The sequence below is a fragment of the Alexandromys fortis genome, unplaced genomic scaffold (genome assembly GCF_014885135.2).
Source record: "Alexandromys fortis isolate MF-2015 unplaced genomic scaffold, M_Fortis_MF-2015_v1.1 scaffold_20, whole genome shotgun sequence".
Taxonomy (NCBI): Eukaryota; Metazoa; Chordata; class Mammalia; order Rodentia; family Cricetidae; genus Alexandromys; species Alexandromys fortis.
This window is the reverse complement of record NW_026067903.1, coordinates 16,654,838-16,672,251: the sequence shown is the minus strand read 5'-3', so window position 1 is coordinate 16,672,251 and position 17,414 is coordinate 16,654,838. Positions and strand designations below refer to the sequence as shown.

Sequence of the window (17,414 nt, the reverse complement as noted above, 5' to 3'; positions counted from 1 at the left end):
TAAGAGATAAAATAGATATAAATATTGTAACTGTAATTCTTACTTGATAACTGTTTTGTTATATGTAATTTTACTATGTTAAAGTTAAAGCCTTTCTTTTTTGTTTAAACAGAAAAAGGGGAAATGATGGAGGTGGGTCTTGTAATAATAAAGAAACTGCCTCGGCCCTCATAGGACAGAAAATTAGGTAGGTGGAGTAGACAGAAGAGAATTCTGGGAAAAGGAAGCTTAGTAGAGGAGTCGCCATGATGCTCCCACGCCAGACAGATGCAGGTTAAGATCCTCCCTGGTAAGCCTGCTCATGGGCTACACAGAATATTAGAAATGGGTTAGAACAATATGTAAGAGCTAGCCAATAAGAAACTGGAACTAGCCGGGCCAGGCAGTGTTTGAAAGAATACAGTTTCTGTGTAATTATTTCGGGCATAAGCTAGCCATGCGGGCGGCCGGGTGCCAGGGACGCAGCCCCGCCGCTCCTATTTCAACAGTCATGGTGTCTTTTCACAGCAATAAAAAACCCTAATGAAGACAAGGCTTTAGCTACTCCTTACAACTTTAAACAACAGCATTTGTAATACATCTTTGTGTGTATGTGTGTGCTTCTGTGTGTATTCATTTGTGTGCATGTGTGTACCAATATGAGTGTACATGTAAAGGTGAAAAGGCAACTTCAAGGTTAGTCTGTCTTCCACCTTAACTGAAAATGGGTCTCTTGTTTGCTGCCACAAATAGCAGCATAGCTGCGAATTCTTCTGTCTCTGCTGCCATCTAACCAGAGAATCCCTGAAACCCAGATAGGTGATGTCATATAAGGCTTTTACATGGATCCCGGGGCATCCAAACTCTGGCTATCATGCTCACACAGAAAACTTAGCCCATAAAATTCATTTTAATATTTATATTTAGTATTTCATTTAGAAAATACTATGATTATGTACTTAGGAATTTAATTTACTGTGGATTAGAAAAATCTTAACAATGAATCCCTGAGAAAAGAATTTGTGTATTCTCAGTTGGAGGTATTGTTCATGATACAAACGGAAGATGGCATATTTTCTCCCATGCACACAGGCCATGTGAAACATGTACGTGAATTCCCATGCATTCATCTCTGGTGAAAAACCGAAGAGGTGAGCCACGCCGTTTCCTTGCCAAAATAAGAACTATGAAGAATTGCATCTATAAACACAATACAGGGCAAACTTATTTTGACATTCTGCTAAAATAAGGCTTATTGCCTTATCTCGAAAGAAAGCTCCCAGCTTCCTCTCCATGCTCCCACATTGTGTTAAACTCACAACAATGAATAAGAGTTTTCTAACATAGCACAACGAAACACAGCTCTAACTGTGATCCAAATTCCTTCATATAGAATCAACACAGCAAGTCCTCAACCTGTAAGCTAGAACAGGGCTCCTGCAGAGTAGATGTACCCTCTTTATACTCTAAGGAATGTCAATACTGGGTGCACAGTACAATCTAAAGCCAAACCATCATAAAATAGCATTGCAGTCGAAAGTGGCTGCCTAGGAATGAAAAGCTGTGCCAAGTGCATTGTATAAACATCGCTACCTCACTGACCACTCCTTATTATTTATTATTATTTCTTATCCTTATTCCACAGATAAGAAAATGGTGGTAACAGAGGCCTAGATTACTCCACTAAGCATTTACATAGTATATGGTAGAACCCTGGATTAAAACCTAGGCCTCTTTCATTCTGAAATTCCCACCTCACCCTGTACCTCATAACAATCACTAGTCATGGCAACAGTTTATATTAAGAATATTCTTTTTATTATCTTCATGATGCTATTATTTTATAATGACAGTCAAGTTTATTTGTCAGTTCCATAAAACACTGGCTACTCTGCCGTGTCACCCTGTTCGAAATTATTTCTCTATTTTCTTTCTTATGAAGTAGGGTAATAGCAATGACAGACAGTTTTCTAAAGTGGTTATACCATATTATAGCATTATATTGAATAAGAATTCAAGTTTCTCTGACCCAACTGAAAACATGAGCAATGGAGCTACAATGATTAATAACTGCTGAGAGAACGGAAATTAGTTTTCCCCAAAGATGAGCCTCATAATTGGTTATCTAATACCACATGGTCAGGTCCGAAACCATATACACATAAGCAACACTAATGGACTCATGTTGCATTTATGTGTGTGTGTATGTGCGTATGTGTGTAGTGTGCATTTGTTATAAAACAGGAATAAAAGAAAAAGAGGCCATTAATTTGAGAGGAAATATGGAATCATTGGAAGGTTTTGAGAAAAGAGAGGGAAAAGGGATGGTGTAATTATATTTAATTTCAAGATATTTTCAAATGAAAATAGAAAGTAGACTACACAGCTAAGCAAACTGTTCTCAAACAAGAAATATGAATAAGCAGTAAATTCTTTTTAAACTGCACAGTGTCCTCAGTTATCAGGAAAAGGCAGATTTAACTCCTTTAGGATTTTACCTCAGTCAAGTTAAAACAGTCAACATCAGGAAGACAAATGACAACAGATGCTGCCATAGATGTGGGGAAAGGGAAATGCTTACGCTCTGCTGGAGAGAGCTTAAACCAGTGCAACCATTGTGGAAATGAGTCTGGGGCGTCTCAAAAACCTAGACATAGAACTATACTATGACCCATCTACATCACTGCCGGGCACATACCCAAAGGACATCACATCCTACCGCACAGACACCTGCACAACCTATGCACTGCTGCTTTATCTACAATAGCTAGAAAATGGAATCAGCCAAGATATCTATCCACTAATAAATAAAATGCTGTACACATACATACATATACACAATGCAATATTACTCAGCTTTAGAGAAAAATAAAATAATGAAATTCACAGGTAAATGAATGAAACTGGAAAAAAGATTATGCTAAAGTTAAGTCACCAGGCAAAAGCAAAGGAGAGAGGAAAATACTGGGGGCAGAAAAGTGCAAACAGAGACAATGGGCAGGAGATGAGGGAACAAGGTATTGGTGGAAGGTGTTTGCCAAAATGAAGTGTGCATGTAATCCCTATATGGAAACATATACGCTTTCACCCCAAGAAAAATTAAATTAGAAGAGAAAGTAGAAAATAGTTGAGTGGACACATGAAAGGGAAAATACTCAGTGTTAAAAGTGGGGAATGGGGTTTGGGGAAAGGGAGTAACTCAAGCCTACATATGTATGAAGAACTTTATAGAGAGCCACAGGTTTTAAGCTACTCAAAAATACAACGCACAGAGAATGTATGTGTAAAGCATTATATATACATACATATCACATACATTTCTATGTATACGCATGTCCGTATAATAACTCTCTTGGTTTTTATTTCCCCTCTCCCGTCACTGCCGATTTATTGTCCTCTTTCAACTCTCAAAAATGAACTTTCCTTAAGTCTTATTTCTTTACCTTTCCTCCTCTGAACTGTACAACTCAATGACCACCCATAAGGCACCAGACTCATATTTACATTGCAAACCAATCTCTCATCCAATTTCCTGACACAAAACCTACTTGATTCCTCCTTGGGTGTTTTTAAAGTTATCACAAAGCCAAACGACCGAGTACACTCATAGGGTCTTCCACCTAACCCTGGTACTGTGGTTGGTACCAATCAGAAGTCAACTAAAGTTCAACCCATCAGGAAGAAGAGCTGCACCTTCAGCCTCAGAAACGTCTTTCAAATCCCAGCATTTCCCCACTACCACCAAGCCCTCGCTTCAGTACCTCTCGTCTGAAAGTCTGCTCATTCTGAAAAAATTGCTAATCTTTACACAAGTGTGTTCTGGGCTTTCATTCAACGTGCTCATGATACTGCATCTGGAGTGATGTTTTGAAAATACTAATGGAGTCCTTAGGAATTGAAATCTTAAAGGGATTTCAATTTTAAAGTAAAACAAATAACATAAATAATAAACAACAGTCAGCTATAGTGGTTTGAGTCTCTAACTCTAGCACTAGGACACTGAAGGAAACAGGGCTCATAACCTCCTGGACCAGCCTGGTACATAGTGAGACCCTGTCTCAAAAACCTTATGTGAATGCATTTATAACGCATTTATAAGTGTAATAGGAAACACTATTTAAAATCATAAGTTACTCTAAACTGAAAATATGTATCTCAGAGAAGAATTAAAATTCGTAAATAAAATTCTCACAATTACGAAATATTGATAGACTGTAAACATAAGAATTATCACTGCAAAGGAAATCATTTCCTATTTCATAATCCCTGTTCACGATCGACTCCTTTAAATAACACTCCATACACTGATATTCCAAACATGCAAAACTGGTAGAATTCCCTTGGGGTTTGCTATAGCAAATATAACCCTGGAGAGAAAGCAAATCAAATCGGCTTTAAAAACTTTCGTTTAAATTTGCTGAAACCAAGTGGTGTGATGCCACCTAATAATGCAATGCCATAAAAAGAAGGTAAAAATAAGCAAACAAAAGGAAGCACTGGGGAAGGCCAAGGACGAGTTAGTGGATGCGTTGTGCACAGGTCTTAACACTAATTAGCAGTGAAAGCCCGAGAGAGCTGGAATGATCTTCAGTGACTAACGTGTCAACTGCTGTCTCGACTGCCAATCCTTGGGTTGACCCCTTCCTTAAAGCACTATGTTCATAAAGGTTCTGAAGAATATTGGCATTCGTCACCGATGTTGTTCTGTGCTGAACTTTGCCACAGCGAACCAAGTATTTGCCAGTCTAGGACTGGACAGTTGCTAACTTCCCACTCACTTGAAGCGTCCCATCTTCAAAGTACGAAGATATATGTTTTTGCGTCTGGGACCTCAACTGTGGCACATAGTTCAAGAAACACCTGTTGAGATCTTATAATGTGTGGGTCACAGGACAGGTAATGCAAATATAAAGGGAATCAGTCGATGACCTCCACCTTCAAGGAGCTTTGATGAACGGAAGATGGCTTAACTGGGGAGTATTTTTAATTAAAAATAAAATCAATATAAGTACATTGTGATCATCTGGCCTAACTGTAAATATCAAACCAGAACATGTGTTATGCTTTAGACTCCGACTGAACTTAGTCATGCTTTCATTAAAACATCCCTAATTAAGGGTGCCTCTCTAGAGAGTTACCTTTAAAAAAAATCTATTATTTATGTCCACCCACACTGACAATCAAATGTCTTCAAAATCCTGTCTTTCAGAAAGCCATGAATGATAAATCAAGAACACAACAGGCCATCCAAAAAAATATATCTTAATTTTACCTTGTAAAGTTCAGTGCCAAACATTCATTTCCTCGTACATTCTGGTCAACCTGCTTCTCTCTCTAGTCAAAGGGAAGCAGTTTTGCTTTCAGAATTTGCTGACTGAATTTCCATGGTTAGAATAACCATCCCACTGTGTCCTCCCACGCATCTCATTAGCAGCCTTAGGTGACTCTCGTCCACGCCTTCTGAATCTACGCATTCATTCATATACACCATTTCAAATAACTGGGCACCTGCTATACGCGTTTATGATGAATACAACAAAAATTGATGCCACCCTCGGCAGCATATTCCGTGCTGAGATGAGAATGTTGAGTGGAAATGGTAGGAAAAATGTATGCACAGAAGGCAAGCACTGAAACCAGCCTGGGAGGTTTGGGACGACGCAGCAGATGAGGTGCCATTTAAGATCATCTTAAAGGCCAAGATAAATTTAGATTCAAAGGAAAATGTCTGATCAAGAGTAAAGCATGAGTGGAGTCATCAAGTAGTGAAGGAGCAATGAAAATCAGCTAAGATGAGGGAAGTCAGGGCTGTGTGGACCAAACGAAAGACAGCATGAGCTGGATATAGACCTTAAAGTCCCAGCCTTGTTCTGGAGTATGGAAGAGATGCTACCTGTGAAGCTCAAAGCATCATATGTGGCAAAACGCTAAGAAATTTATGCTAGGTGGCGATAAATTCGAAGTGCTCACAAGGCATCCAGTTAAGGAGGTATCAAAATGATGTTGCAATGAGAATTCAGAATTAACTAGAGAATTCAGAACGTATGGCCCTAGATATTTCAATCTTTGGCATGTCCTTGCAATTGAATCCACCATGTGAGACTTAACAGGAACTGAAAGAAAGGGCTAATAGGCCATAGTAGAACTTTTAAGAAGGCTAATATTCAAGATTCAGGATGGGGCAGAGTAGAGACATTTAAAAAAATTGAAGGCAAATTAGAAGGAAATGGAAATGCAGACAGCAGAGAAGAGGGTGCTTCAAAATGACCTTCAGCTTTTACTTTACAATTATCACTCACCTTATTCTTATTATTTTTCCTAAGTTTTACCAACTCTACAGTATCTGTGTCCTGCGGTCCAGAAGTGGATGCGTTTGCTGGCTTTGGTTTTCTGTAGGCAGGGCCCAGAGTTGTTGACTATGCTGCCTTTATGGAATGCAGAAACTAGCCACTGTACTCAGTATCAGTCATAACTGCGTTCTGTGTGGACTAGCTGAAAATGTTGGACAGCCAAACTCCATGGAACGTCTTTCCTCATGCCTGTGTTTAAACAGATCTCAAATCTTTCCACACTGGCATCAAATTTTTATCTGAGATTGCTATATTAAATGGCAATATTTGGCCTAGGATACAAAAGCCATCTCTCAGTCCATATTACCACTATAAAAGTTTACCTTTTAAATTATGCTTTCATGAAAAACAGTGATGATGTTCAGATATAACACCAGAGTAGTGGCTATTTATAACTTTTGCTTTGACCAGGTTTTAGTAACCAATAAAAAAGAGATTGCTTATTTCAATATACTTCCACTTCAAATACCCGGATGTAAGATCTATCCTCTTTTTTTTCTCAGAAAGAAGAGATTAGTAAAGAATACTTAAGCTCCACTATATTACAATACAGAGACAACCAAGAAAGATAAATCTGCTAAGCTGTGTGAAATAGAAAAAGGGAAAGCCACTGCATTACCTTACTGTTCTTCTCATCTATTTCTATGCAGACACTAAGTAATTTTTCTGACCTTAGCAGACCTCTATATGTCTACATAAACTACCTCATATTTAGAAAAAACAATCCATATATATTACTATATATACTACACTATGTTTTTTAAAAGAAGTGATATTTGACTTATACGGATCATTGATACAAAAAAATATAGCCTATTTTTTCAAAAATAAAAGCTGCAAAAGAAAAATGAAAACAAAATTAACATTTTCAAAAGTTTCTCATTTCGTTTCTTCAAATGACAAGAAGCGGGGGCTGGAGAGATGGCTCAGCAGTGAAGATCATTTGCTGTTTTGGGTGGTTAGAGTATAATTGGCCCCCATAACCTCATAGGTAGGTGTGGCTTTGTTGGAATGGGTATGGCCTTGTTGAAGGAAGTGTGTCACTGTGGGGGCTGACTTTGAAGTTTTCTCTGTTCAGGATACCACTCGGATCTCAGGCCACTTCCTGCTGCCTTCTGATGAAGGTGAACCCAACACCATGTCTGTTCATGCTGCCATGCTCCCTGCCATGAGGAAAATGGACTGAACCTCTGAAATGTAAGCAAGCCACCATAAAAATGTTACCCTTTGACAGTGTTGCCATGGTCATGATGTCTCTACACAGCAATGGAAACCATAACCAAGACCCTGGTCTTACACAGGACCCAGGTCTAGTTGCCAGAACCCACCACTACATAAAACTCCAGTTGCAGAGAGCCCAACTTCCTCTTCTGGTTCCTATAGTCACCTACCCACACACAGTACACACATGTTCATTCAGGCATCATACGCACTTACTCATAAAAGTAAGAAGCAAATAAATCTTAAAATAAGAGGAAATGACAAGAACAGAATGATTATGCAGCAATAGCCAACAACTTTAAAATAACTTGGCATGGTAGTTACATTTCTATTGCTGGGATAAACACCATGACCAAAAGCAACTTGGGGGTTATTTCCTCTTTCAGGTTACAGTTCATATCAGAAGGAAGAAGGGAATTCAAGGTAGGAACTCTGGAGGCAAAAACTAAGTAGAGGTCATAGAGGAACACTGTTTACAGACTTGCTTCTCATGGCTTGCTCGCCCCGCTTTCTTATCCAACCCTGGACCACCTGTGCAGGGGCAGCACCACACACCGGTCCCTTCCAAGCATTCATGAATCAAGAAACTGCCCACAAAATGACCTGCCCACAGGCAAATCTCATGGAAGCATTTTCTTACTTGAGCTTCCTTCTTCCCAGATGTCCCTATATTGTGTCAAGTGGACCAAAACCTAGATTGACCATTTGGTTTCTTGAAATTAAGAGTATTCTTCAAAGATCGACGAACAATACTTCAGGTACAGAAATACGAGTTGAGAAGTATTTCAACTCGTGAAATACTTCACATTAAACAATGTGAGAGAAAGGGTAGAGCAGAGAACCTTCCTCCATAAAGGCCACTATAAAGTCTCACTTGTGAATATATATCCATATTAAATATGACAGCCCATTAAAAGACTCTAAATAGCATATCTACATGGCCGCATAGACACTTTAATTGGTTTTCAATTTACATGCCTTCTTTATATAAACATAATAATATCTTCCAGACAAGTAAGCTAAGGATGAGTGATAAAAAAGTACTAAACAATCTATAAATCCTAAACTGGGTATTATTATCTATAATATCTCATTCTCATGCATCATGCTTCTTTAAAACAGCTAACATTCTAATTAAATGTCTTAATCACTTACAAATTACATAAGATTCTTTTCAATAATATTAAATTATCTTACTACTTATACTTCAAAGGGATTATCAAAACTTTACATTCTAAAATCTATTTAAATGAATTCTCACTCCAGGGATCTGGTCTCTAAACTGAAGGCTGTACTTCTGCTTGGCTCAATGGAGAATTTTCACAGACAGTCCTGCATGCAGTTGTAACTGATGACTATTATTTGAGAAAGGATTCAAAAGCTGCATTCAGCCTTGCCATAAAAGAAGTGTCCACTGAGGTTCTGTGAAATGCAGCGTCTCATTTTCAGGAAATCATTACTGTTAGTCAAATAATGATTTTTAAAATTCTTTACTCCTTGTTGGCATTGCATATTGCTCTGATAAATTTTAAGGCTTTTAATTGCTTGCTTTTCGGGGGTCTGGTGCAAATAATTTGGTGCAGGAAAAAAATCTATAACACGGAAATGATAATCTAACTTTTCATCTACGTTGATACTTAAAATTGACAGTATGAAACACTACCCATAGCAAGAAATTTGTATAAAAATGAAGGCAAATCAATATATAAGCCACTCTCCCTTTAAGCAATTCTAGTTTTTCTTTAAGTAAACATTTCTATGTATAGGAAACTTTCACAAAATAGCAATGAAAGTAGGAAAGCCCCAAGCCTATTTTGTAGTACTGTCCCTTGCTGTCAACTATTTGACCTAGGTCAAAATAAATTCATGTAAACATGATATAAAAATGTGACGCTACCCATACAGAAAACATAGGGCATTTGGTACTGAAATTTAAACACGTTAAATGTGCATGTTATTATATTATCCAACCGAAAGTTTATAAAGATAAACTATTTGTCAAGTAGTCCCTCATTCAATGTTAAAAATGAGACATTCATTTATTACACCCCATGATACAGAAGTTAACGCTCTTTTGTTTTTTTAGTAAAACATAAGAAAACTACCCTATGAAATTGCCCTAAGCTAATGTCTCTTTTCATTTTGAATTAGGTTTGCCTTGCTGTTATTTCAAAATTTGCTATTTTCCCATTACTTTTTATGCTATAAATATTTATGAGTTATTTAATGAGAAATAATGAAAATTATAACTTGAGGTCAGGCTCTGTGATTATTTTACTTTTTAATCCCTTGTCAAATTCCCACTTTGATGTAACTGCAATCCTGGTCACAAGGCCTTCATGAGACTATGGGTGGGGCCATCTCCAACAAAACTTTCTCCCCATAAGCCCAAAATCCTCAAAAACCACAAAAAGGGATGCATCTGAGGGTCAGCTATATTTTCAAAGAGGAAAGGCAGTAAGAGCAGTTTCTTTGGGTCCAGGAATTTGAAGTTAAATGTGTTCCTGCATCACCATGCTTAAAGCCTTGTGAGTTACAGGGACATACCTTGCAAATCCCACTGCATACAGCAAGCTAAGAAACTGCATAAAATGGCCTGATATTGTTTATGCCTATAGAAAGTGATAGCATTAAGACCAACACCAGCTATGGAGCCTCCACGGGACCAAACTAGGCCCTCCATATGTGGGAGACAGTGGTGAAGGTTGGACCATCTGAGGGGCCTCTGGCAGTAGGGCCAGGTATCCCTGGTGCATGCACTAGCTTATTGGAGGCCATTCCCTATGGTGGGATGCCATGTTGAGTCTTAATGCAGGGGGGAGGGACTTTGTCCTGCCCCAGCTTAATGTGCCAGAGTTTGTTGCTTCCCATGGGAACCCTTACCTGTTGGGCGGAGTACAATGGGCATAGGCTGGGGGGAGGTTGGGGGTGAGGCTGGAGTAGGGATGGGGGAGAACTGTGGATGGAATGTAAAGTGAAATTTAAAAAAAAAATCGAATTAAAAAAAAAAACAACACCTAGTAGGGTGTGGTGATGAATGCCTTTAATCTCAGCACTCAAGGAGGCAGAGGCAAGTGGATCTTAGAGTTGGAGGGCAGCCTCATCCACAGATGAGTTCCAGGGAACCCAGGGCTACACAGAGAAGCCCTGTCTCAAAAAAAGGCAAAAACAAACAAACAAACACAAAAACTACAATAAAAAACAAGACTAAAACCTAGCTTAGTATTCTATACAGCAGGTCAGTAGCCAACCTTACAGAGCTCAGAGGTTTGTATGTGGTAGGAACCACACCAACAATAAGGGATAAAAAGAACAGTATTTTATTCTACCCACACAGCCCATTGCTTGGTCCCAATTTTAAAGCATGAAATTTTAATACTCAGTCGTATTGTTGAATTAACTATCACCAGTCTATGAATAGAAGTATCCTGCCTCATAAAAAAAATTCAGGACACTATGACTGAGAAGAGAGAACCTCGTAGTTAAGGTGAAAAGTTGCAAAATGTTACTGTATTAAGGAGACCTCTGTGTGAGAGAGAGCATGTAGGTCAGGAAAACAGAAGTTAAGAACATGTGTATGTTCACAAAGGCATAGGGAACCCCACCAGCCACATGCAATGATCCTGCTACTTAGAAGATTTACTCTCTGAATTCTCAGACCAAATGCTATAAGCAATGGACCAGAAAATCCTAAAAAGTTCTCTCATGAGAAAACAAACCAACACCAAGAGTTTATAATACCCACACTTTCCATTATAGACTTTTAGTAAACAGTTAAGGCTGGAATCACTGTGTAGGAGTTTGAGGTTCTATTACTCTAGTTGCTTTGTGCCTCAGAAAAAAAAAATTTCTTCAACTCCCAAAACCAAATCTAGAATATCCAAACTCAGTTCACAAGATCCAATGTTCAAAGTTGGTTAAAAACAGAACATCAACCTTTGAGGTAAATGAAATTCAACACAATGGCACTTTTATAATCCATGCAAAACAAGCTCTTCCATATGCTTCTTATAGACGTGGGAGAATAGAGTGTTTCAGGAATTCACACTGGTATCTTTCTAGGAGGTTTTGGACTGGCTTACACAAGCCAGACTTCCTGTTGAACAAGTTGAACAAACGACCTTCAGAAGAGGTTGTGTTTCTATTACTCAAGTTGGCAGTAGCCCAATGGTCACACTGATTTGCATACCACGGAGTACCCCAAATTTGGTCATGTAAATACATAGATGGCAGCAATCTATTAAGAAAGAATACACACAAGTTAAAAATAAATCACCACAGATCAACCAAAACCCAATGGTTTTGTATCTTTCTATTATCTTTAACACAATCACAATTCTTTCAACATTTTTCAACTTCTCTCTTCTATATTTCTTCCATGAACATTTGTGAACTTCTTCGTGTCTGTGTGTACATTTGTTTAGACAAGTTTTTGTTGAAAGTGAAAATAAGTCACTACCTAGTTCAGGGTTCGCCTTCCCGAGGTCTGACCCCACTTACTGACAGTGTGGAGCGGGACTGGCGCCAGCAAGTGCGCTTTGTGACACTCCTTTCTGCCTAACAGAATATCTTGAATTCAGATGCCCACATTCCAGCCACTGTCACTCTTCACTACTCATCCTTTTCCTTCTCACCCATCCCTGCTTTAACTGTAGGACCGAGTGTGTCTGGGTAGAACACGTGAAATTTTCCATCAATAGAAACAGACCTACGTTATCATCACCCCTCCCTAATCTCATTAATCTATGTCTCATTCTTTTCTTGATTGACAACTGAAGTTTCTCAAACTGAGTCCTTTTAATATTTTTCAAAGTACAATATGGCACATGTGCTCACAGAGGAAGAGCAGGAAACCTAATGTAGTGGCAACCTCTACTTCATCTCTTCTCCCCAAGCAGGTAATATTGACAGATTCTTAAAAATGGAAGGCCCAATCGCCAGCAAGAAGGCAGAGATGCCCAAAGTTGTCTCTGCAGACCACTCACATCTTCAGAAAAAGTATGGAACTCCATGAAAGTCTAACAATTCTCCTACTCATGTTCACACAGTAAGATGAAGAACTAGAAATCATATGTGTGTGTGTGTGTGTGTGTGTGTGTGTGTGTGTGCAAGGTTCCAAACGCCTCTCCACTGTACTATGACTATAACATTTTTATTATCTTTAAATTGGAGGCAGTTCCCTTCCCCTCAATCCACAGAAAGGTTCTGTGAACCAGTGTAAGTAAAGTCAACCCTGCTCCATTCAGACCAGCAGCTGATATTCTAAGTCCTTAATCTGTCAAAGCATTTCTCTGGATTGCAGAAAAGACCAGAAATTCATATAAGGAAAAGACAAATGTTAGAGGCCTCTCTTTGGAGAGACAACGTAGTGCCTGGGGAAACAGCTGCTCCAGCTGTAAAAGGTCTGGGTTTGCATCCTGGTTGAGCCGTGCATGTCAATCATTTTTGGATACCCCTAAAACCCTCATAATAGGGTAACACTTTGAGATTTGTGACACCTGGCATATCTTCTCCACAGGCTACGGTGAGGATGTGAGCACACATGGTAAGTCAGTACAGGTCAGCCATGTGCTAACAGGACCAATTAGAGTAATGGCTGGCAAGCAATAAATAATAGATGTTAACCAATTTCAGTAACTTTCAATATGGTTTTTAATTTATATCATTGGATCATCCCCTTAATCTCTGCTTCTATTTCTTTTTCTCTTCTCTTCATTTTTCTGAAGCTCATTTCCCTTGGAAGCTTTTTTTTAAGAGAAGGAATAAGATTTTGCCTCTAATGAGATCTTTTCTGATTAGGTCCCAGATAACACAGTTTTCTATCAATATAATATATTGGCCCATAATGCCTAGTGACAGGTACTTGAAAGAGCATTCATTGACAAAGTGAGGTTTCAGAATGTTTTAGAACACACACACACACACACACACAGAGAGAGAGAGAGAGAGAGAGAGAGAGAGAGAGAGAGAGAGAGAGAGAGAGGAGAGAAGAGAGAATCAAAAATTAAGAACTGTTTTACAAACACATACATCAATCATGAAATACAATTTTCCAGGGTCAACTTTTTTCTAAATATAAAACAATATTACTTAAAAAATTAAAAGATTTATAGAAAAAAAATGTGATCACAATGATGAAGCCCTTCCAACTAATTTCATATAACATTTTAAAAATAGATCAATTTTTTTTCTATTTATACCTATTTAATGTCATTATCAAATCTAGAGTCAAGCAGCAATTTTTATACAAATATATTCTAATTTGTAGTTTGTAAGATGGCTTTACAATACTCATGCATTTTCTCATTCTCTCCGTGAATGTTCGCTGTCACACCTTGTGGAGAAGTAGAAGAAACCCACAGTGAGCAGTGCAAAGTGATTCTCTTGTACTGATCACAAAAACAAAATTAAAATCTAATTTCTCTGTTCACAGAACTTTAGTTCTGTTTGGGTCTTTCATAAAAAATATGTGGTATGTTGGATCAAGTATTGCCCTAAAACTCTTTTTCTTTCTTTCTTTCTTTCTTTCTTTTTTATCAAGTATTTCAAAGGTCTATGAAAAACATCCTATTTTCTGATCGTTTTCCTTGGCAAGTTTAGAAAAGGCCACCACCCATGACTAGAGGTCATTACGTGCCCCTTACATATGTAGCATCTGAATGGCTCCTAGGATCCCTAGTTTCTAAGCTACAAAGTTCCTTCTAGGAAAAAAAAAAAGTGCAGCACTCTCTCACTAATTGCAGACACCATGACAGGCTTACATGGAAGCACACCAGCATTCCCAAACACTCGCAAACCCACCACTGCACTAAAGGCCACGACACTAGCAGAACAGGCTGATTGATAAAGTTAGTGCAGAAGTCCAGGATTAGCCGGAGCTGTTGTATAACAGGATTACATGCTGCAATACTATGTGAAATTGTGCCATAAAGGAAGAATATTGGCAAGCCCGTGGAAAGCAAGAAAAGAAAATGCCAGGCATGAGCGACCAGGCCGAGTTTTTAATTTCTGTTTGTCCACATAAACCCAGGTAACAGTATCATTGACTCTAAATAGTCAGCAGGTTTGCAATTCTGTTCTAAAACTCATCCACTCCCATTGAAATTCCACCACTCTCCACAATGCTTGCAACAGCCAATGGAGAAGCATCGTGGCCACTACTTGCACTCTGCCTCCCTTTCCTAGCTGGACTCTGTCAGGCAGCAGCGCATATTAATCACTAGCTGCTGGAGGCCTCCATCTACCTGCTGTCTGCAGCAAGCACCAAAAGAAACAGCAGCAAATCTGCAAATGTTAGCCAACAGGATAGTGTCCAGGACAGGTGGCAGGGGCTGCAGCAGTGAGGACAGATGGACTAACAACCACACAGACAGACAGCGGCACCATTAGACACCATCCATTACTTCCAGGCTCAGAAGAGGGGAAGCCTGCAGCACCGGGAACTTCATTCTTCCACTAGGGACAGGAAGCAGATTAGCAAGGGTTCTGCCTCCCTCAAGCTGGCAGGCTTAAAGTATTTGTTTTTTTGGATGAGAAGGAGCAGGTAATTCAGAAACCTGCTGCTCTTGGAAAGCCAGGCCAGCTCTGGCCTTCTAAGTTAATGGCCTTTTATCTTTCCAGAGTCTACAATGAACGAGGAAGAATGACTGAATCTCTACTCTTTTGCAGTGGCTGGACAACCACATCTCTCCTTCTCTACTCTAGACTGCAGTTGCTTTTGCTTGGGGGACCCATAGCCTGAATGCAGCTTGTCCGTTTGTTCTCCTGTGTGGCTCTGCTTTCCTGAAGGGAAGGAGACACCTACCCAGACAGCATCTTCCCTTCAGCAGGCAATTCTAGGAAGTGAGAGAAAGGCCACTCCGTGTGCTCTGTGCCCTGGTGTCACCCCCTGCTCCCTCGCTACACTTCCCTGCAAACAGCAAACTCCAGATGCAACAGGTTCCCTTTGGCTCTTCACGCCAATGGCCTGCCCCAAACACACCTTCTGCATAAGCAGGCCATACCAAGACATCAGTACCAGTCAGGGGATCTACATACCTCCACCCCAGAGAGAAAAACTTTACTGAATTTGTGAGGACTTCCCAAGGGAAGACAGAGTTGAAATCACCTTTAGCCTCACTCCATGGGCAAGGCTAAGGAGCAAGCAAAGCTCAGCCTGGATGGCAGTACTTGCAAGCAGTTCTGAAGCAAACAGCAGCTCTATGTCACAGACTCCTGCACCACTAACAACCAACCCCGGCCTCTCCCCATCCCCAGGAAAATGGGGCACGGGGCAGAGGTCCCTGCAGGGTGGGTGGGTTCTAAAGACAGGGCTGTGTAGATTCTCAATCCCTGCCGGCATCCTTCGGGAACCAAGAAGGCCCCAGAGGTCTCTTGGAAGCCAATAATGAGGAAACCCTGTTTTATTCAGGCCAGAGTCGTCAATCAGCCTCTGTCATTATCAAAAACTTTGTACTGCCAGTGGCATTACATTTGAATAAGAAAATGTGTCTTCGTACAGTTATTCTGTGTTGAAGACTAGGAATAAGAGGTTAAAGAGGAGCAGGAAGGCAGGTTACCAAAGATGGCAACTGCCCAAAAAAGACCCAATCTTGCATTGTAAATGAATGAGTACCAAAACGAACACTAAAAATAAGCATTTTTATTATATAAATACCAGCACCGTTCACTGTTGTAACTCAGATCGGCTCAACAACTCCAAAGAGGAGCTTGCCCTCCGCACCCGACACCTCCACCACCACCCTTTTCTCTACTCATCCCCTAGTTCCTAATCTGCCCTCAGTCCAGGGCCCTTCCATTGGGTGGGATCAGCTTCACTTAGCTCTTCATATCTCCCCCTAAGGTGGCAGCCCTGTCCACCTAGTCCTCCTAGTCACTCCTGTCTCAAGCCATCCTCCTGGGGTCCTAGGTTTCCTGGCTCTGTAGGGTCCTTTCCTTCCTCCGGACTCGAAAGTCTCTACCCTGCTCAAGCCCGGGGACCCTAGCCCCAAGGTGGGCACCTCTGCCCGCACCCCTGCACCCTCGGCAGCCCCTCCCCCACACTCAGCCAAGAGGACCGGGTGAGTGAGCGGTGAATGGACGGATGGAGGCACCACCACCGAGGGATGGATGGCGCGCCTTACAAGGGGGGGGGGGACTTACTTGAGCATGGCCTCTTCTTTTTCCTCCTCTTCCTTCTGCCGGTCCATCACTGCCATGATAATGTTCCTCTCTTCCTCGGTCAGGTGGCTCAGGTCAGGCAGTTCTTGCATAGGGGGAGGCACCGTGGGTGGGCGAGGACCGCGGGGCCCCACGGCTGAGGACATTTTCGTGGCCTGCCCGCCCCCTCGGCTCGCTGGCTCTCGCTCTCACCTTTCGGATTCACGCCCCGCAGCTGCGCCCCTGCTTTCCAAGCTCACAGCGTAGCCCTCCCGGCGGCGGCGGCGGCGGCGGCGGCGGCAGCAGCAGCGGAGCCGGGGACAGAGAGGACCCAGTCTCTCATGATGCTCTGCCTCCCGCCGAGCCCGGATGCTGCCTTTGTTTGGGTCGCCCTGGCGAGGCTCGGGGCCGCCTGGCCGCCTCCCGCAACCCAGCCTCGGCCGGCGGGGGCGGGCAGGCGGAGGCGCGGCGTGGGGGCGAGGGCTGGCGCTGGGCTCCCGAGCGCGGCCGGGCGCGGGCTGGGCTGGCGGGCCGGGGGCGGGGTCGGGCCGGGGCCACCCGACGTTGCTCGCTCGCGGGCTCTGCTGCCTCCAGTTTGGGGCTGCGGGAGGGAGAGGGAGAGTTTGGGTGTCAGTTAGGCGGAGTCTCGGAGCTTCGCTCCCGGGTGATGCTGCTGCTCTCGCAGACATAAGCTGCCAGCCACTCAGTCCCGGAGCCGCTCCGCCC

General features: G+C 41.4%; 1 protein-coding gene across 7 annotated transcripts in view; it reads right to left on the bottom strand.

Annotated features, from left to right (window-relative positions):
• Rims1 (regulating synaptic membrane exocytosis 1) overlaps window positions 1-17,013 on the bottom strand; it is a 472,082-nt gene extending 455,069 nt beyond the window's left edge. For all 7 annotated transcript variants that reach the window (XM_050134523.1, XM_050134524.1, XM_050134525.1 and 4 more), the window contains exon 1: window positions 16,692-17,013. In XM_050134523.1, the coding sequence (XP_049990480.1) occupies window positions 16,692-16,855 (164 nt within the window). In that variant the 5' untranslated portion in view covers window positions 16,856-17,013. The remainder of the gene's footprint in view (window positions 1-16,691) is intronic.
• Window positions 17,014-17,414: the final 401 nt, after the last annotated feature.